The sequence below is a fragment of the Lissotriton vulgaris genome, chromosome 8 (assembly GCF_964263255.1).
Source record: "Lissotriton vulgaris chromosome 8, aLisVul1.2, whole genome shotgun sequence".
In the NCBI taxonomy this organism is placed as follows: Eukaryota; Metazoa; Chordata; class Amphibia; order Caudata; family Salamandridae; genus Lissotriton; species Lissotriton vulgaris.
The window spans coordinates 553874378-553896443 of NC_141696.1; the positions used below are offsets into that span (position 1 = coordinate 553874378).

Here is a 22066-nt window from a genome sequence, read left to right on the forward strand (position 1 = left end):
TGGCACTCCCAGGGATGGTGGCCTGCTGGGGTCAGCAAACCTCCATGTCTGGGACTGCTCTTAAATAAAGTATTTTTTTTTTAAATGCAGCCAGTTTTCCTTAAAGGAAAACAGAATGCATTAAAAAAAAATAGAAACGTTTTTGTTTCATTTTTGAAGGGCATGAAGTGCTCCCTGGGACCACTGCTTGCTCTGAAAAAATGTTTGCGCACCCATTCAAAAAGGGGACGGGGTCACCTGGGGACCCCTTCTTGTTTACGAATGGTTTACCACCCTCTTGAAGAGGGTGGTAAACTGCAAGTGTTTTGCAACCACAATTACGGTCACAAAACAATATTACATAGGTGTTGGACTCTCTATTAGGAAGGAATGCCCTTGGAACGTCCCCTCCTAATCGTGAGCCGCTAACCCTAATTTGCGAGTCGCTATTCAATTAGCAACTCGCAAAATAGGGTTAGTACATGGGCCACAGGTTTTTTTGCGTTCGCAAACTGGTCTAAAACCCATTTGCGCATGCAAAAAACTGTAGCACATCTGGCCCTGAGTCTCTCATTACAAATCACCTATTATTTTCTGATCTGTGTACTCACTGTTATCTTAATTGTACATTTTAGCTTAATTACTCCTTCATCAACATTTCTTGGGGATGGCTGCGGAGTTCCACGCCGCGTAGCCACAGGTGATCTGATCCCCGCCCCCAGCAATGGTTGAATGTGCCTGGCGTGCGAGCAGGAGGCTGGTGTTCTAGCTCCTCTGATCCTCCGACCCTGCTGAAGCTTTTCGCGGACGAGCCTGGACCAAGCAGTAAGCAAAGCAGAGCAAAACGGAGCATTCTTTATTCATCCGGCGGCATTTGTTTCCCGTCTGAGATGGACAACAGCGTTACACTTTCCCTGCCAGGGGTTTACGGAGCCTGCTGGAGGTAAGGAGAGGGAGGTGAGAGAGGTCACAGCAGCGCCTTGATGTTTTGAGTGCTGCTTTCCTTCTAACTGCAGCTGTGTTACGCCGAGGTCTGGGCATAGGCGGGGAACTGACCTTTACGTCCTGTATGCCCTGCCATAACCAGCCACAGGACATAGGATAGACTCTGGCCCTTGTCCCTTTGCCTCACAGGTGCCTCCCCCTCTGTACTTTTTCAATCTGCAACACGCTGGCTTCGCGTTGTCTGTGGGGGAAAATCAAGTACCCCTGCTGACTGTTCACAGTAATATATTGCTCTGTATTCTCTGTATCCTGCAGCCAGTTACAACCAGCAATAGGATCCTCGCAGTGTGCTACTCGTTGGATTCATGCTGGGTTCAACACCATGCTGCACCCTGGGAGAAGCTGTGTGTGGTGGCTGTTTTCTTTTTTTTAGCTTCATGCATCATTTGAAGAAAATGTTTAAATAAAAGAGGCGTATTTTATAAGCACTTTCTACACTATCTCGAGGAGTTGTAAAAGAGCGGCTGTGGTCAGAATGGGAAAACTGCTCAATGCCCGTCTCAAGGTTAAAACTCGCCGAGCCCAGGCTATGGAGGTGAAAGAGGCAGCCCGGTTGGACTGTAATGAAAATTCCCCAAATTTGCTTGAACTTGATTCAACTCTTGAGAGCGCAGTGGAAGAGGAACCATCCTCGGTTGCATCTTCTGTTCAGGCAGGTTCAGTGGATGTGGCTGATAAGAACATATCTACAGTCATGCCTAGAACGCCTGGAATAACTCCACATGAGGTCTCAGGGTCCGAAGGTATCAAAAAGGCGAAAGTGACAAAAGAAGCAAAATAATTTCCACTATTCTTGAAAAAAGCAACACTGCAGTCCTCCTCTCCTGGCTCTGCCCTCAAGCTTTCTAAGGAATCTTTGGTGATATATCTCCATCAGCTCTAATTCCATCAGTTCTAATACGAGCAGTAGTAGACTTGACCCCTTCGAGTCTGGTAATCCCACAAGCAAATCTAGAGTCTGGTCTTCTTGCGATCACGGAGACATCCCTGGGCCAAACATCCAATCAGGACGTGACAACATCTCTAACATTGCTGACCACTCAGAAAGGGAGACAAGGGGGACATCCAGGAATGTAAGAATCCTCAGAAATTTCGGAGGTACCGGGACAGGCCGTCATCACCTCTGGTGCCTCCAGCACAACATCAATTCCTCAAGATAGGCTACCAACTCAGCCTCAGGTTCAGCCCCCTTTCATGAGCTTGCTCCCTCAACTGGCTTGATGTCTCCTGCAGGGATTTTGGAAAAGAGCTCTACTTCTACTGTAGACCCTCCCCATGTTATCGCTAGCCCCAATATGGAACCTGTGGGCGAATTTCAGATGAGTGTCAAAGACATGCTAAACTTAATTCTGGACGAAGTCCGTGAGCTGAAAAGAATGCAGAAAGCTGAACTTGCCTCTCTTCACCAACATTTAGAGAAAATCGAAGGCACAATGTCAACCCTTCCAGTTAAACTGCAGGAGGCAGAAGCCAGGATCTCAGCCTTAGAGGATCAGGTGACCATTGTAATGGGTGAGGCTAAAGCGGCAGTTAAAAGCAAGCATTCCCTGGAGAGCAAACTGGAGGAGTTGGAAAACCATTCCCGGAGAGCCAATCTGTGGATAGTGGCAGTTCCGGAAGGAATTGAGCGCTCCCAAACCCTGCAGTGGGTCAACTCATTTATCAAACAAAAGGTCATTCCAGAGTTTGAAGGCAATCTCACCATCACCAGGGCTCATCGTGTTCCTGCCCGCCCATTCCTGAATTCCACCATGCCACGTATAATACTGTTAAACATTGCAGACTACCGCATAAAAGAGAGGATATTTTCTAAGGCCATCCAGCAGAGACAATTTGCAGTGAACAAGACTGTTAAATGTCGCATTTTTTTTCGATATGACAGCTGTAACGGCGCAGGAGGAAAGAATTTGTGAAGATCCTCCATCTATTTAAAGCTAATGGGGCACAAGCATCTATTGCCCAGCAGTCTAAATTGAGGGTCTTGGTTAAGGGCAAATTTCTTATGTTTTCCTATCTGGATGAAACCCAGGAATTATTAAAAGAGATCTCGCAGGGGTCTGGGGCTTAGGGGGAGGTGCTGTTTACTATTATAACCCCACTGACAGGGAAATTGGTGGGTTAGGAGGATCAAGCAATGCTTACCAGTTGCTTTTTTCATCGGAAGGCCCAGTCAACGGCATGTTGTGTGTTTAGTTGTTTAGCTGCAAATTGATTATAGCAGGGGATGTGTCTTTAATTGTGCATGCTCGCTCGCTTTTTGCGAGTTCCCTCGGGTGTACTTACATGACACCCAGCTTAAAGGGGGGGATGAAATGTGGTTGGTGTGGTTAGAGGGGGTTTCCACATTTCGGGGGGAGGGGTCACAAGGGGTGGGTTGGGAGCATGAAGGGGGGAAAATGAAGTCCTTTTTTTTTCCTTTTGAATCCATTCAGGTCTTATACGTCCCTTTTGTTAGCTTGACTCTGGGTAAGACGCCTAAGGGGCCTAAGCCTTGGTCGGGCTTTAACTATGGCTAGTAAAGAACTGCTGAAAGTGGTTTCTTTTAATGTTAACAGTCTCAATAATAAAAAGAAAATGCAGGCAATCGAATCATGGATTAAAACAGCAAACCCAGCAGTGATTTTGTTACAAGAGACCCATATACCAGCTGCAAAGCTGCCCGACTTTTCAACGTTCAGATCTTGGGCAGCTTATAGGGGATTTTCATCATCTTCCGCTTCCCATAGAGGGACAGCAATATTTTTAAGTAAAAAACTTCAAGCGTAGGTGGTCAATTTTGGTAAAGATCTGCATGGTCGTTGGTGTTGGGTTACCTGCTCTCTTAGACAAAGACAGAGACCGAAAACTTTTGTTAGTATATATGCCCCGGTTGAGGACAACTTTAAGGCTCATGAGGATCTGTTTCAGTACCTAATTCAGGTACCTGGGAGCTGATTTTGGGAGGCTATTTTAATGTTTTAATGAATTCTAAACTAGATTCGTCAGTTCAGGATAAAAAGAGGTTGAAACCTAAATCCTTAAGAACCTTGCTCACTATGGAGTAACCTTGGATCTACAGGATCCGTGGCATGCAGCCTTTCCAACCAAAATAGCCTATACTTGTTGGTCAGGTAGATTTCGTTCTTCATCACAAATTGATTTCTTTCTGGTTTTATGGTAGTTGAGTTTTAACCAGGAACGATTTTTATATAACGGATTCTCCAATCATGCCTTGTTGGTGCTTGTGTTACTCTTAGGAAACTGCACTAGGTCCCCTAAACGGCAGTCGCTAAACAGGCAATATTTTAATGAAGAGGACTGGATGGGTTTTATTGGGACAGAGATTAAGGAGTTTTTATCACAAAATAGTGAGTCTGCACCTCTGAGTGGGATGTATGACGTTACAACGCATACTTTTACAATGCCTACCTTTACAACGCATTTTTTACACCGCAACATCCATTACAACGCATACCATTACAACGCATGCCATTACAATGAACTCTTTGAAACTACCTTTACAACGCATTCCACTACAATGCATACTACATTTACAACGCATACCATTACAACGCATAACATTACATTGCATGTAAGGTAAGTAATGGATAGTGTAGGGGTTAAAATTACTATTCTAACTCCAGGGGGTGCAACAGTAGGGTAAGTGTTGGATAGTGTAGGGGTAAAAATTACTATTCTAACTCCAGGGGGTGCAACAGTAGTGTAAGTGTTGGATAGTGTAAGGGTACTATGTGTTGTAATGCTATGCGTTGTAATGGTATGCGTTGTAATGACTGCATTGTAATGGCATGCGTTGTAGTGGTGTGTGTTGTAGTGTCATGCGTTGTAATGGTTGCGTTGTAAATGCATGCAATGTAATGGATGTTGCGTTGTAAAAGTTTTGTTGTAATGGTAGTGCGTTGTAAAAGTTGCGTTGTAAAGGTTGTTTCCCCTCTGAGTGTGATCTGTTACAATCTTAAGGCCTTCGTCTGGGGGTTAATTATTAGAAAAGACGCTGAAATTGCTAAAAAAGTTAGGGAAGATAAGAGACTTTTGGAGCAGAAGATCCAAGCGTCTTACTTGGTTTATCTTAGTAACCCCTCTGTGTTTAATCAGCATCAACTGGAGCAGGCTAAGCATGCACTCAGCTCCAATTATTACTCTCAAAGTGAAGCATTCTATCGACAACATCGCCAGAAAACATATGAGGAAAGCAATTTTACGGGCCGGTTTTTAGCTTGGCAGGCCATGGAGGAAGCTGCTGCAAATCAGAATAATGCGTTGAAATGCCCTTCAACCGCCTCACGTATAGAGGACCCAGTTAAAATTGGGGATATAGTGCTACAGCATTATGAGTCCATCTATGGCCAACATCAGACTGTGGATATTACCTTGCTAGAAGGATTTTTGCTGAAAAATAGCCCGCCGATACTCTCGGATGTAGAGAAACTCTCTATGGCAGGACCCTTCACTATAGAAGAGCTGGCGGGGGGTCATAAAGAAGCTGCCAATCGGTAAGGCCTGTGGCCCGGATGGGTTTCTGCCAGAAGTTTTTTTAAGTCCCTTTCAGTTCAGTGGCGGTCTTCTTCCTTCGTTTGATAAACACTCTATGTTCGAGGGCGGGGAAATACCGGAGTCCTTCAGACAAGGTAACATAGTCAGCTTTCTGAAAAAAAGCAAGAACAGTGAGGATCCAAACTCTTATCGCCCGATAACGTTGTTAAACTCTGACTATAAAATCGTCACTAAACTGTTGACACTTTTTTTTAATCATCACGGGGCGCAATTGATACATTCGGACCCGAACGGTTTTATCGCTGGTAGGCAGCTAGCCTCCAACACTCAATATTTATCTGAGGCGTTGGATTATTTCGACACCCGGAGGATTCCTGCGTTAGTCCTTCTACTAGACGCGAAGAAGGCTTTTGACTTTGTTGTATGGGAAACATTGTTCATGATTTTAGATCACTTTGGCATTTTCCCCAAGATCACGGCCCTGATTTATAATTTACACAAGAACGCTGAAGCCAATATAATTGTCAACAACTCGGTGGCCGGACAGGTCAGAGTAAAACAGGGCACAAGAAAAGGGTGCCCTTCATCACCGTTCTTGTTTGCTTTCTTTATCGAACCACTGGCAATAGCTATAAGGAACTGTGCTGATATCCGTCCCCCTATTCCATCAATGGCGAATTTTAAATTATACGCGGACGATATCATGCTCATTATCAAACCTGAGATAGAGGTTCAAGCTAAGGACTTCCAGGTCTTTGAGGACTTTGAGGCCATAGGTGGGTATTGCATTAATAAAAGGAAAACAACATTTTACAATGCGGTGGGGCAAGCCTGGATCTGCACCCCGATATCCTTGCTTGCGCTAAAACCCAACCTAAAAGTTATCTTGTGGTATATTTCTCTGAAAAAGTTTTGGATTTATATCATCTGAATTTTGTACCGCTTTGAGAAATTCAGGCCTTATTCTCACGCTGGAACTTTCTTCCGCTATCCATTTTGGGCCGGGTTGCGCTGATTAAAATGTCTGTTCTTCCTCTGTTTAATTTTTTGTTTTTTACTATCCCTTGTATTTTATCAGGTTCTTTTTTCACCCAAGTAGAGTCTATGTTTACAGCTTTTCTTTGGGCAAGAAAATAATCACGTATTGCACTTAGCACTTTATATGAAGAACAGGATCAAGGGGGTCTAGCCCTTCTGAATCTCAGGGATTATTACTATGCTTATTTTGCACAGTTTTTGTCTAGATTCAAATCTCAACCTCAGTCAAATCTCTTTATTAATAGTTTCATGGAAATAATGTGTAAGGAAAGTCAAATCCATTCTCCATTGTCAACTTTCCGATCCCTTAAGCGGGTTCGTTTTAAGTGTCTTCACTGGCTTTTTAAAAAACGACAGGCGCTTTATAAAAGATACTCCATTCCTGTTATAAACTCAACCACTCAACTAACTGACATTTTATCACTAGCAGGGATTACACATTCCTCAGAACTCACCTTAAAGTGGGATGCGGTAGGATTTCGGAATGTCTCAGATTTTCTGAGGAATGGAAGATGGTTGACTGTGACCGAAATGACGTGTTTCAATGTAAATGATGTTATTCTTCTGGGGTCATATAACATCTTCCGTAAATTCCTGGCTGAACTAGAGGTTTCTTAAATCAGCAAACAACATCAGCTAGCCAATTAACTTTTAGAAGATCCATCTGGCAGGAAACTTGGGGCTTGGAAAAAGCGCTTAGCCTCAGTTATGGCCCTAGATATTGGGCAGAAGGCTATCAAAAAATGGATGAATTGTGAAGACCTAGAATTTTCGGCCATCTTGTTGTCAACTATTACTAATCTTAATTTTAGCACGCTGAGAAGTGAGAATTGGCGTAGGATGCTTTTTTTCAGTAAATGGCAACTTTATCGAACCCCACTTTCTCTTCCGTAAAATGTATGCCAATCACTCTCTGCACTACTTTCGCTGTATTAATCATCCTTCAGCCAATTGGTTGCATATTATGTTACAATGCCCTAGGATTCAGAAGTTCTGGATGGACATCTTTTGCTATTTGGAAATCCAATGTGTTATTCCATTATCAGTGAGCGCTTTGTTAATTGTTGTTGGTTTTGATCCAGACCTCTCCTTTCCTGACTATCTGGTTACATTTGTATACATTGTGATGGCAATTGCTAGATCACTTTTATTGCAAAGGTGGCGCACCAATTTGATTCCTTCTGTCATGGAATGGGCCCATAAAATGAAAGAGGTTAGAAGTGAACGCACTTATGCATTACGTGTGGGGGGTCTTAGGAAGTTTGGAAAAATATGGGTTACCTATTTTGACTGAGAATATGAGGGGTCATTGCCTTATGTATCTGGCTAAAAATCTACTTTTTGTATGTTTTGTGTGTATTTGTCACTGAATTCTTAGTGCTTAGTGTATTATATATGAATTTTTGAAAAAAAATTGTATGCCTAAAGGTAATTCCTTTTATGGATGTATTGGTTTTAATGTATTTAATATATTGCAATTTTTGGACTTCAATAAAAAAAAAACATTTCTTCACAGGTAATTCCGAAATTTACATGGGGACATATGCCCCATAAATACAGGTACATTCCGATTTTTGTTGTGACAAACAGCAAAATCCACATGTAACTCTCAATTTACATGGATAAAATTGTAATAGGCGCCATTTTCCAAGCCAGGTAATCTCCGAACCCAGGTTTTTTGATATTGTTATGTGCAGGAAATCTCCGTACCCAATCAGGGGCACTCGTAATCAGCCCCTAAACCCTTGGTTTAGAAATTCGTGTTAAGGTTTAGCAGCTATAAAATGTGCAGGAAGAGGGTTTGCTCACATATTTACAGTTTCCACATATTTATTGCTAAATACAGGCAATATTATTGTGTCTTTTTGTGGTAATTCCTTTGATGATATGTGCCAGCCAACGGCCAATGTTAGAGAACAGAGGTAAAATGCAGAATAATTTAGCTGTAACATTGTCACTGTTAATTTGTTATTTTTACCTGATTACATTTTGCACCTAATTGTTGCTATGCTCATAATCAAAGGAATTAAATACCAAGATGTATGTGAATTGGTTGGAGTGGTTACTTCTTTTGATTCAATTAATTACATATGCGGGGGTGTTTCAAACCCACAGCCCTGAGCAGCACTCTGAATGCTCTTTCTGATCAAAGCTATAAACACCAGCAAAGCCAGTGCAGGTAAAATAAATAACTGTTTTATTCTTATAAGTATTACACATATTCAGCAAAACGCATTGCCAGGCAAAAGGCAGAACACTAGCCTGTGTTCAGGAACAAAGAATGAGCTATGTTCATAGAAACAAAATGGAGCCACCGAACACATAGTGATCACACACTGCAACAATGCAATGGTACCAAATTAATATAGATATTGACTGATCAGGGGTTTTCACAACCAATCAGGGTGGCCTAGACACGAGCAAACCCACAACAGCCCTATTACAGCCTTGGAGTCTGGTTGGTGACCGGTGGATGGGTCTCTAAAAAGCTGAATTCAGCATTACAACAGACTCAGCCACTCTCCTGATTTTCAGTGGAGAACTAAGCCATATACATTTGATTTAAATGGGGGGTGTACTATTACACTTGTTGCATCAGATGTAGGCCATTTACAGTGGTGGACCCTCCCTCATTTGAAGCTCTCAACCTGTCACTGGTGCATTGCAGTCAGCAAGGTGTGACAGTCTGACGAGCTTTGAACTACCTTTATGTCACATATAATGAATTATCCATCTATATTTATAGTGTGTCCTGGAACCTCTGTTCTTTTTGGCACTTATTCATGTATGTGAATTGGCCTGTGTTTTGTTGGCACTCATCTATATATATGCCTTGTCCTTTTTGGCACTCATTGATATATACATATGTGCATAGTCCTGTGTCTTTTTTGACACTTCTCTACATATATATGATAGTTATTTGCCCTTTTTGGCACCTAACCATATATGTGTATTACCCTGAGTACTTTTTGTCACATCAGTAGTAGTCCCTGTATAACAAAACCAAACAAGGCCAATGCACATAATGGATAAGTGAGCATATGAATGAATGATTATTAGTCTTATAAAGCGCAAACTTTGCCAAGGGCGGTAAGCGCTGCTGATAGAGCCAGAGGTTGCAGGAATCACAGCGGGGAACCTTTGCGATTAAATAGGGAAGAGCCAAGTTTTCAGGGCCTTACGGAACAGGGAGTGAGAGTCCTGTCCAGAAATTGGTAGCGGAAGAGTATTCCAAAGCTTGGATGCAGCAACAGAAAAGGCTCTCCCCCACCAGGCTCTCCTGAACCTGGGAACTACCAGCCAGTTTTTACTGGCCGATCGTAGTTGTTTTGTGTGGACATATTGTTGAAAGAGCCTTTTAATGCCTTCAGAGCCAGAATTATGCTGGCAAACAGGTAGTCCACAGCCACCCAGATCTTGCTGTCTATTAATGTAAGGTTTAGGGGGGTTCCAGTGGCAACCTAATAGAAATCCTGTCACCTCCATTTTAGGATTTAGACTACAGCAACTCGGTCAGAAGAACATACACCTAAAGTCAGGGAATTTCCATGGTGCACACTTTTTTAGACCAACGCAAGGGTAATCTAAAAATGCAATCCTTATCACTTTCTTTTTTCAGATCGACCATTGTGGGCTCCCACAAAGAAGGAGAGGCAATAAGGCGTTATTATAAGAATATATTCACAATGGACCTCAATGTTGAGTTACTAGGCATGGGTGCACTCACTGTGTAGCTGCACCTTACCAATTTTCATGCTGAGAGCAGACAAGCATTGATCATAGATGCTCACTATTTAGGATAGTGCACATGCATAGCTATCATCAGTGCAGCAGGTGCAGTAGCACTTGGATGCATGGGCGTGAGGAGTCCTTCCCCACATTGCTTCCCAATTATAAACCTCCCTGCTTCTGTAGTCTCTGAAGAGCACCTCCCTTTGTGAGCCATTTTACTCTTACACCCCATCAACCTCTGCTACACTCTGCCAACAAGTCCTATATCATATGCCACACTCCAGACCCTACCAATTACTCCTCCATATGACACCCTCTCTCTCCCCTTCCCCTTCCCCACTCTACCCTTGGTGTGCATGACACTCTGCCTTTCCATATTGTAAATTATTTTTTTGTATAACACTCAATTGCTTAATACTTAGGTTTCCTACATGTGCTACATGCATGAATACACTTATAGCCTGTCTTTCACTATTGAACTGGAGGAAGGTGGGCTCATTTTCTAGGTTTTTTATGTGTCATAATTTTTTATTGGAGTCCAAAGATAGGCAATTTAATAGGTTACAAAACAATATAATAAATATAAATCAGTATGTGACAAATTATATACACCTGTAATATATCAAGGAAGAGGAAAAAAGGAGGGAAAGGGGAAAAAGGAGAAGGGAAAAAAGCTATATATAGGGAGGGAAAGAAAAGAGAATTCGAATTTCAGGAATCGCAAAGAAAGGGGGTCCACACCTGCTGGATGGTTGCGATGATACAGACAGCATCCTATGAAAAGGTAATTTATAGGATTCAAGACCAAGAACAAATATTTCATTTTCTAGGTTTTATTAGAGTCCATGGAATGGTAAACTAAGAAAATTGACTATGCTTTCGCAAGGGTAATTCTTATAATACACCTAGTCAGTTGCTTTTGTATTTATTATAATTGAAGGAAGAAACATGCACAATCACCAGGTTCAGCCTTCTTTACATTGACTGTTCCCTCTTGTTTCAGGTTCTTCGAGTAGTTCGACTGATTAAGATTTCACCTGCTCTAGAAGACTTTGTCTACAAAATCTTTGGACCAGGAAAAAAGCTTGGAAGTTTGGTTGTGTTTACTGCAAGCCTTCTGATTGTTATGTCAGCAATTAGCCTACAGATGTTTTGCTTTGTGGAAGAACTAGACAGATTCACAACATTCCCAAGGGTACGTACAAAGCTGCAGAGCTCTTACTATATCACACTTTATTCATCAAACAAGCATTGATTTGGTCTTCATGAAATTACCAAATTCTGTTACCCACATAGCCCTGTTGAAAGCTCTATAGGCTCCAAATCAATTAAAGTCAGAAGTTCAAAATGTGTAATGTATGCCTGCACATCTCATATCCTGCTTCACAGGTTCAAGATCTGTGAATATTTAAAATATATTTTTAGCTAAACCATAAAAAAGTAATTTAGGTGGTGGCCAGAGTGTATGCGCTTATGAGGATGAGGGGTGAGAATCATAAGATACATTGGGAATGTTGGAAACACCTGAAACCAGAAGTTGCAGACATTCACTTTTTTACGTGCATTTTTTGTGTGGTTTAAAGCAATGTCTCTTCAATACAGAAATATATTCACCATGTGTAGTTAGTTAAGACTTAAAATATCGTTTTACATAAGTACATCTCACTTCAATAAACTATAATAAATTAAGATGGCATATCACAATTACACATATTTCTATGTCACTTTTTTGACATTCCGGTGGAGCAATGTGCCACAGGCATTTTTATAAGGCCACATAAAGCCATGTTACATGGCTTTTCATAGCCTTATAAATATGTGCCCCTTTCGTGCAGAAAACTGCTTGAAAAGGGGATTCCATAGGTGTTACTGGGGGCATTCCCAGCAACATGCATTGCCTTTAGACTCTGCAGCATATTTACTAGAAATTGTAAGTCAAATCTCTTCATTTCTCCTTGTGTTTCCTCTTTATGTGTGTGCTGCATCCTGCAGCACACGTAGAAAAAGCATCTTGTGATTGTTTTTGTGCATGAAGGAGTCCATTCCTGCACAAAAATAATCATCCCCGCAACGCAGGCACCCTTGCAGCATGGTTCAAAGGTGCCTGTGTTGAGACACTGCAGCCGTTGTGGCGGCGCAAGGGAAAAGGACAGGAATGAGCTGTATCTAACAGACACAGTGCATTTCTGCCCTTTTCCTTTGCCACAGGGCAGAGCAGCAAGGCCTGCTTCACTGCCCTACGGCAAAAAAAAAACAGAATGAGGCCATCCATCTGTATTTAGATAAATTTAAAGAGGAATTATCAAAATTATTAAAAAATAATACCCAGACTTCACAATGTAAAACCAAACAACATGGTCAGCAGAACACGTTGAGGGTACAGAAAGCGCCCGATAACCAACTGTGATCAAAACTTCATTGAAATGATAGCAAACTTCATCATATTTTACTCCCATTTCCAATTTCTTACAATATATTCTCTCTTGTCTTGGAAGCAAGGGCATTGCTAACACAAATTATCGATCAAAAGTTCTAAGGCTAACTTTCACTCTCTCTAAATATGCTTCTTAACTATTATTAACTATTATTAAGATTCTAATAACCCACAATCATCAGTCATCTGTAAACATGCTTTTAATAGGAAAGTAGAGTTATACATCTGATATGGGAGTTACTCACCTTAGCCCTCAAGACCAGTTCAGTATGTTCCAATACATCACTCTAAAAGGGACCTATCTTCTGACAATCGAATGGATCCCTCGACCCCTCACAGTCCGGCTTCCGAGCCAATCACAGCACCGAGACCGCCCTCATCGCCGCCACCGATGACATCCGAGCCCTGATGGACAACGGAGAAACAGCGGCCCTCATCCTCCTAGACCTCTCCGCGGCATTCGACACTGTCTGCCACCGCACCCTAGTACAGCGCCTCAGCAACGTCGGAATCCAGGACAAGGCGCTGGAATGGGTCATCTCCTTCCTCGACGGAAGAACACAGAGAGTCCGCCTACCACCGTACAAGTCAGAAGCCACCGAAGTCATCTGCGGCGTCCCTCAAGGATCTTCTCTGAGCCCCACCCTCTTCAACGTCTACATGAGCCCCCTCGCGGCCATCGCACGCCAACACAACCTCAACATAATCTCCTACGCCGACGACACCCAGCTGATCCTCTCCCTGACCAACGACCCCGCCGCCGCCAGAGCCAACCTGCACGAAGGGATGAAAGAGGTAGCCGAGTGGATGACGACCAGCCGCCTGAAACTGAACTCGGACAAGACGGAGGTCCTCATCCTGGGCTCCTCACCCTCCGCCTGGGACGACTCCTGGTGGCCTCCCGCCCTGGGCACCGCACCCAAACCGACAGACCATGCACGCAACCTGGGCTTCATCCTGGACTCCTCCCTCTCCATGACCAGGCAAGTCAACAACGTTTCCTCGGCATGCTTCAACATCCTACGCATGCTACGGAAGATCTTCTGGTGGATCCCCACCGAGACCAGGAAGACCGTCACCCAGGCCCTCGTCACCAGCCGACTGGACTACGGCAACGCCCTCTACGCCGGTACCACCGCCAAGCTCCAGAAGAGACTCCAGCGGATCCAGAACGCCTCAGCCAGACTCATCCTCGACATCCCACGAACCAGCCACATCTCCGGACATCTGAGAGACCTTCACTGGCTCCCCGTCAACAAAAGAATCACCTTCCGCCTCCTCACCCACGCACACAAAGCCCTACACGACCAAGGACCGAGCTACCTCAACAGCCGAATCAACTTCTACGCTCCCAAACGCCACCTCCGATCAGCCAACGACGCCCTCGCCGCCGTCCCCCGCATCCGAAGAGCGACTACAGGAGGAAGGTCCTTCTCCTACCTGGCCGCCAGGACCTGGAACTCCCTCCCGACCGACCTGCGCCTGACCCAAGACCACCTCTCCTTCAGGAAGAAGCTGAAGACCTGGCTGTTCGAGCAGTAGCGGCACCCCCCCCCACCCCCAGCACCTTGAGACCCTACGGGTATGTAGTGCGCTTTATAAATGTCACTGATTGATTGATTGATTGATCATATGACTGCCTAAAACTACCCGAAGATAAATTGCAATTACATCAGTTCTCAAAAACAGATAATTCGTGATTTTCCATTTTGATCATTGACCAATAGAGCCACTTCTTGTTTGTATCTTAACCCCAAATTAAGTTTGGATTGACACATACCTTTATAAATTCTTTCCGACTTGACTATTAATTTGCATTCTTACATCTTCGTTGTATCAGTTTCATTGTTTGCCAAATTAATTTACATAATGTGTGTTTCCTTGTTGTCATTTATGTGACCAAGAATACATTGAAATATACCTTGTGTAACAAAGATGCTACTCCAGGAATCTCCTCCTTTAAGCATTAATGCTAATCTGGTCAAAAGTTCCAAGATCTGATTATATCTATTTAATTTGGTATTTAAGGGCCCGATTCACAGAATGAACTTAAGACTCAATCCTAAACTTACTACTGTTTTGGTATTCACAGATTGCACTTACTACTTTTGGTATTCACAGAATGAACTTACTCATTTTGGTATTCACAGAAGTTAGGACTCCTAACTTTAGGACTCCTAAATGCCTTCTGTGAATACCTAAAGTCCTAAAATTAGGATTTTTTTCTAATTTAGTAGTAGTAAAGTTAGGACTACTAACTTTAGGACTCCTAAATGCCTTCTGTGAATACAGAAAGTCTTAAAATTAGGATTTTTCTCAATTTAGTAGTAGTAAAGTTAGGACTCCTAATTTAAGGACTCCTAAATGCCTTCTGTGAATACTGAAAGTCTTAAAATTAGGATTTTTCTCAATTAAGTAGTAGTATTACTACTACTAAATTGAGAAAAAGTAAGTGCAATCTGTGAATGCCAAAAGTAGTAAATTCATTCTGTGAATACCAAAAGTAGTAAGTGCAATCTGTGAATACCAAAACAGTAGTAAGTTTAGGATTGAGTCTTAAGTTCATTCTGTGAATCGGGCCCTCTTTGTTTGCACTGAAGTGAAAATCAAACAAGTGCAAATTAGGCTTGAGAAGTGATTCAAATGCTCAGGCGTTTGAGGGGATTAAAAGAATTATGTCTCCACATGTAAAATGGTTTACTTATGGAGAAAAGTATTGTCAATGCATCTATCCACTATCGCTATAACTGGCTACTGATAATCAGTAACATTAGGACAAGGCAAGTCAAGAGCACATATGCAAATCTACTGCATTTGTAGACTTTTGAACGTGTTCCTTGGGATATTGTAGATCCAAAAATACATTTGTAAGCGTATGTAAGGTGTAGCTATGTATAATTCTATGGTACATTGATTTGCCTAGATTTTTAGGAAACAGGTTTCTAAAGATTAGATGTATCTGAAAACCAGTGCTGGCAAAGTCATCAGATCTGGAAGTATTATGCTAATTCATGGAGTGTTAGCACATCAAAGCAAAACACACAAGAGGATGCCAAGAAGGGCAAACAAAAAGGGCTACACTAGTAAAGCAGTCCCTCGTGCAGGTTAATACTAACAGTTGAGTGGAAGACACACCAAAACAGTCAATAGCGTTAGGAGAGAGATGAATATTCCACTGGGCAGAGCAGTGAAAGACAAACTTTCATTCAGATGGTTGAAAGAGACTTCGAAAAAGGTCGGAGGTTTAAATGGTCAAACCCAAAACCCCTACTTTGTATGTTCTAAGCAAAAAGTCCACTTGATAGCTGTGCTTTCAAAACCCAGACCTATTAAAGACCAACCCAGAAAGTGGTAAGTTATTTTACAATGCATGCCTAAGAACATATTATGAGGAACAAATAGCTTCCGCAGTTTCATGACATTTCTACACTGCTTGTGGGATCAACTTTGCATGCTAAACATCTTATTTGAAAGCACACAATATTTAATTGATAATATTTTATTTCTTTTATTTCTTTTTTGGGATTTGCACAAGAGCAAACCTAGTCTCAGGGTGCAGTGAGCATTTTCTAGCAGCTGGAGCATCTGAAACCTGAGATGCTCTACTAACAGCAATATTGTGTGACAGGTCCAGCTGGTAGAGTTTGAAGAAAAAGGCATGCGATGGTAAGAGTTGTGACCCAATATCATTAAGACATCACTAGACAGTACACTGCTCACTTTTACATCACACATACTTGTGTAGAATTATTCATATTTATAGTTAGAGGTAGAAAAGGATACAGTGAATTGCCAATATCACTCAGCTTTTTGATATATGCATGCTGTCAGTGTTGAGGAGGGGACACTAAATCGCTTTAAGTTCTTTGATATAAAGTTAGAGAATTGCATATTTATTTAGAGTTTAAAAGCCTCATTTAAAAGTTGGCGTAAAGAGAAACATTTGATTTTCTCAGTGGCCCCATACATTTTAGAAGTGAGCTACCTTACAATAGTGTATGAAGGAATGTCAATAACACTGCAAGGGAAACATCAATACTAAAACAGGGACAAGAGCTGACAGACAGGTAGGAATAAGTACGTAGCCTTGTGTTAGAGGTCAAGTGAGGTGTGACAGTTCAGCTGTGTAATTCAGGGATTTCCAGGAGATCACAGGTGCAACGCTGGGCTTGCCCCTTTTGATTCCTAGCACTGTCTTTGCTACACCTGGCCTCAATTGGTAATTTATAAAATAAATCGCTGCCATGAAAAGGCCTTTAACAATCAACATCCTAATATGGCTGGCGGTGCCTGCTAGGCAACGCCACCATATAAGAGCCGCTGCTCCACCCGGCAGGCAATCCTAACGATTGCCTGCCGGCAGTTATGATTGCCTGCCAGCGGAAAAGCGGCAGACGGACTTCCCGTTCGTCGCGATACCCACCACCATCGTAATATGGCAGGGGGTATTTCACATTACGATGGTGTAACGGTCACCACCGCCGGCTCGCGGATGGCGATCGTTACACCATTGTAATGAGCCCCTAAGTACAGTTATGACTTTTCTGGATCTTTTTTGACTGTTGTAAATATAGAAGTGCAATTTGTGAATAGCAATTAGCTTACTCTTTGATGGGTAGGTGTTTATCCCTTGCTAAACCCTGCATTAGCCATCCTGTGACCCTTCCATACTCCTTCCTAAAACACTCCCAATTTATGGTAAGTATTCCCCATTTTCCTGTCACTTCCCCATCCCGCCCTCATTTACTACTAAAAAGTCGGTGTACATGTGTCCAGAGCTCCACAGTCATGCAGAGATCTCCGTTGATAAAATATAGTGGCAGAGACACCCGCTGTAGTAGGTTAGTGAATGGCATTTTGTAGTACATGAGTAGTACCAAACATACCACAAAATACACTTTGTGACTAGGTCCCCGGTGTATTTTTAGGTGCATTCCTTGGGCCCATGCTCACACGTTGCCTGACTGTGATGCTGCTGGCATGAGGATGGAAAATAAAAGCTGATAGAAATGACCATATTATTTGTTTATTGATGCTTATTTATTCTGTACATGAATTTTCATTCTATAAGTAGTTGCATTTAATGTTAAGCGCAATCGATGTCAACGCTCAGTTGTGTGTGCCTCATGATTTTGCTCATTGATTTGACTGGAATAGTTCTCAGAGCACATGCCCTATTATAAGACTGGATGTTTCAGCTGAGTGCAACTTCACTTATTGCACATTTTGTCAACTGTACTTTATAGATGTGCAGGTCTGCTCTTGCCTGCAATTTGTTCATTAATGTTATATCACTTTCTGTTTTTTGTTTTTATTGGACTATTTGGCCTTTTACTCAACTATACAGAAGTACCTAAGGGGCACATTTGGTGTGGGCAGCGATATACAAATATGTGCAGTACTCCCCGTGCCGGATAAACCGGTGTTATTGTGATCACAACTCACCTCTGAAGTTTGCAGCTGTCTCCATGTGACAGAAATTCTTTTTTGGGGCGTATCTCTATGTGTAAGGTGGTATGTAATCTAAAGGCAGCTTTACACGATGTACCACACAGAATTCAGAGGAGGTACACACAAATATCACTACACTTTCAATTACGTATTGTATACATAAATTTAGTAATACAATATTGACAATGGGAACACGATACATGGGCTTTCATCTTTCCATAAAATAATTTCAAAAATCAAAAATGTTAATGGAAATCGCAAATTAAATGTGGGGTTATATAATTCAGAGAGCTTCTGGAAACAAACAGCATGGAAGCCATTTTTTACATTCATGTTGTAGTTTAAAATTGCAATGCACATTTTGCCCATGTAATTTGAGAGAGATGTTTCACAAACTGGGACTCGTTGTCTCTCAGTACTTTACATACGAGAAGGAGATGTGGTCCAGTGGCTAAATTCTCCCTGATGCCTTGACAGATGGTTTGTGGTCCCGGCTTTAACACTACACCAAATAATTAGGCTATTCTTGCTAAATCACCTGATATCCTTGTGCCCAAAACTTTGAATATGTGATTGTGAGATGATTAACAAAGTCATGGTCACTATTAGTTGCCCCCCCCCCCCCCTTCAATTCACATTACTTCATGGTAGTCTGATCTCAATCTCACCACAAACATCATAGACCAGAAGCATTGAACAGTTAAAAAATGCTTTCAGGCTCTGACTCTGGTATTTCTTTCTTTTGGGTAAAAAAGGCTCTGTGCATGCTTATACCAATGTGTTAGAAAATATAATGGTGGACTTTGTTTTGGGGTGTATGTCCTTCAGAAAGAGAGGCAGTGGTCTGAGGACATGACAAGGGACAGTTCTGGGTTTACAGAATGGAAGACAAAGTGTGATGGTAGATCACAGAGTCCAAAGAACTAGAAGGACAAACAGGAATGGGTTGTGCTACAAGAATAAACCTCTAGAGTTTCCTAGAAGTATGTTATATGATTTTGCTCAATTAATTGTTCAGAGTGTGTTATCTCAGTTTTGGTTTTGTTAGTATCAGATCAATTTATGGATAGGTCCTGCTCTTAGGAGTTAAGCACATCACAGAACAACTGTTGCCTGCACTACCCAAATTCACCATAAAACACTTCTTACAGTTTCAGTGACCCTTTATCAGACCAACAAAACACATCTGTCCTCTGTTCACCAACAGTGCTTCCCATGATGGAGATACCAGATATGGAATAAGTCCCAAACACACCTGGAAGATTGCAATAGTAAATCACATTCGGCCCCAAGATGTAATAGATGTAATACCTAAAGAAATGAGTCAGATGCACACACTCATAAACACAAATAAATGCACAGCAGAGTACCTGCATTCAGCCCAAGGACACGATGTCAGAGCAGTTGCATTAATCAAATAAAGCCCAAACAATCTATAGTAGTATGTGTCACCCTAGATAACACATATGACACACCCAGCCTCCTGGACCACCTCAGAATGTGACTTCCGGTTGGTATTTATGTCCCCTTCTATCATAATGGGATCAAGCTTCTAAACACACAATTTATGACCCACTACATCAGTGCTTCCTGCTCAAAGGGAAACAAATTTGACTTTATTGTACACCCTGTACAATATAAAGCATGCTGTGCACCTTATGCTAATTGAATTCCAGAATCCAACTGCAAGAGATGTGGCTGCTATTCCCAACCACTATTGCTTAAATAAACTTAAACTGTTCCCGATTGCCAAGCCTCACTGTTCTCCTTTTTGATAATCAGAACCTGCTTTAACATTTTTTTTTGAAAAACCTTTATTGGAGCATTCATAAAATACAAGTATGGGCCTACAACAGCTGGGGCCAGTCGCTATACATATGTAGAACCCATTATATCGCGGTACAACACAGCTCATCAGCCGACAACCCTGAGGTCCGACAGTGATTCAGGATAGAACTTGTATTAGAACGCGTGAATAGGTCACAGGATATAATAAAGGTTTTATTTTATATTATTGAATAAACGGATCAGGTGCCATACAATCAAACAGGAGGATACAGGGGACAGGCTCAAAAACAGGATATCCATCTAGAAACAGCCATATATGGGACCCTGGTGCCAATACTTATGAATCAGAGTAAACAGCAATATGATATACATTTTCGTGAGCGCCAGTTCTCAGGGCCTGCCCACCCGGAAGTCCGACTAACGTAAGAATCATGGGCACTGAATTCCAGAACACAGTGAAATCAGAATAAATCACAAACCATACTGATCCTAAAGAAAGAAAGGGAAAGGAGAAAAAGGCCATAGAAAATAAAAAGGGCAAAATAAAAAAAACTCCAACTCCCCCCCTGCACCCCTGCCAATGGCTATAGCCTAACCCCACTAGCAGCGTGCCTGTCGCCCCAAGTAACTAAAACCCTAAAGGAAGGAAAAAGAAGAATGGAGGAGGGCATTTTGGAAGGTGCTCCCAGGCCCTTAGTCCCCCCGCCAGAAACAGATACCCCCTATCGCAACAAGACAGATATAAAGCGACCATTATAAAAGAAATTAGAGGGCACCGTGATACACCGGCCAGCCTCTTAAATCAAACAATTGCAGATCGAGCGTCCATAATAGCCATTCCAAACCGTCCCGATTAAATTGATCTCAACCTTGACCCTTTCGAACCAGCACACGAACCCTCCCCAGCGAGACCCAAAAGCACACAAACGAGTCATAGCGGAGAAGGAAGTCATCGAGAGTCAATCCGTTACCACTTGTAGCTAGTAAGCCCACGAGAGCTTCAGGCACCGAAAGTCTCCCTCTCCTAGCTGAACAGTCCCGAAGTTTCTTGCCGCGGGGTCGTAACATCTCCGAGAAGGGAGGAGACGACCACAAGATGAGAGAAGAGTCTACAACACAAGTCTCCGGGGGGGGGGGAGGGACGCCTGCTTTAACAGTTTTAATCTTTTATTTGAAAATGTTGAACAAAGCACCATGAAATCGGCCTCGCTCAAACTAGACCATGAAGGTACTGAATATTGCACAAGAGCCTATTCAGATTTTGTAGCATTTCAGCAAATCAAATGAAAACTTCGATGTTAAATACACTATTTTCTTTAAACAAATTGTGTGGGAGAACACTCAGAACTTCCTATGAGGAAAGCAGACTCTCCCACTGAGCTCATTGCTGCAACTGAGCTTGAGACATTGCCCACCCATGAAGGGGGCTGGGACAGTGAGGGAAATGAGTGGCACCAGCTGAAGAAGTGGGCCATGGCCTACTAGGAAACATGATGGCCTTCTGCGCCTATTTTATTACAAAGTAACCCCTGCCTGGCCTCAAAGTTGTCCAAATCAGTGCAAAGAACACAGGACAGTTGTCTTACCCTTGACTGCAATCTCCTTGTTTTCTGTCCATATTTTAACATACTAATAGTGAAAAATAGTCTATTAGACACTTATAAAGTAATAAAGAATGGAGCACCAGGGTGTACAGCAGGAATATCGACATGAAAATATCGACAAGCAGAAATATCGAGGTAAGAATATCGACTGTGTTAAATATCGACAAATTAAATATCGATGTTGTAAATATCGTTTTTTTAGAATAGCAGAAATATCGACATTGAAAAATATCGTTGTATAGAATATAGATGAGAGAAATATCGATTTATATAATACCGATATCATAATTTGTTGTGTTATATTTATTTATTAATCTGTATTTATTATGTACATTTTATTGTAATTTAATGTTTTATGTGATTATTATTAAAAAAAATTTAATATATTTTATAAAATTTGTGTAAATTTTTTAGGAGCGGGTTATTGGTTTTATAGGGGAGAAGGGTGGTAGTAATTTAAAAATGTTGTTTAACATTTTTTGTTTAATTTAAAAATCTAACGAAAAAAATAAATGAATTTAGAAATTTGAAAATGAAATGT

At 41.9% G+C, this 22066-nt stretch overlaps 1 protein-coding gene across 1 annotated transcript in view; it reads left to right on the plus strand.

The window, feature by feature from the left end:
• Positions 1-22066, plus strand: part of NALCN (sodium leak channel, non-selective) — a 2672759-nt gene that overhangs the window by 1443623 nt on the left and 1207070 nt on the right. The window contains exon 12 of the mRNA XM_086934370.1: positions 11252-11443. Coding sequence (XP_086790496.1) covers positions 11252-11443 — 192 coding nt within the window. The remainder of the gene's footprint in view (positions 1-11251; positions 11444-22066) is intronic.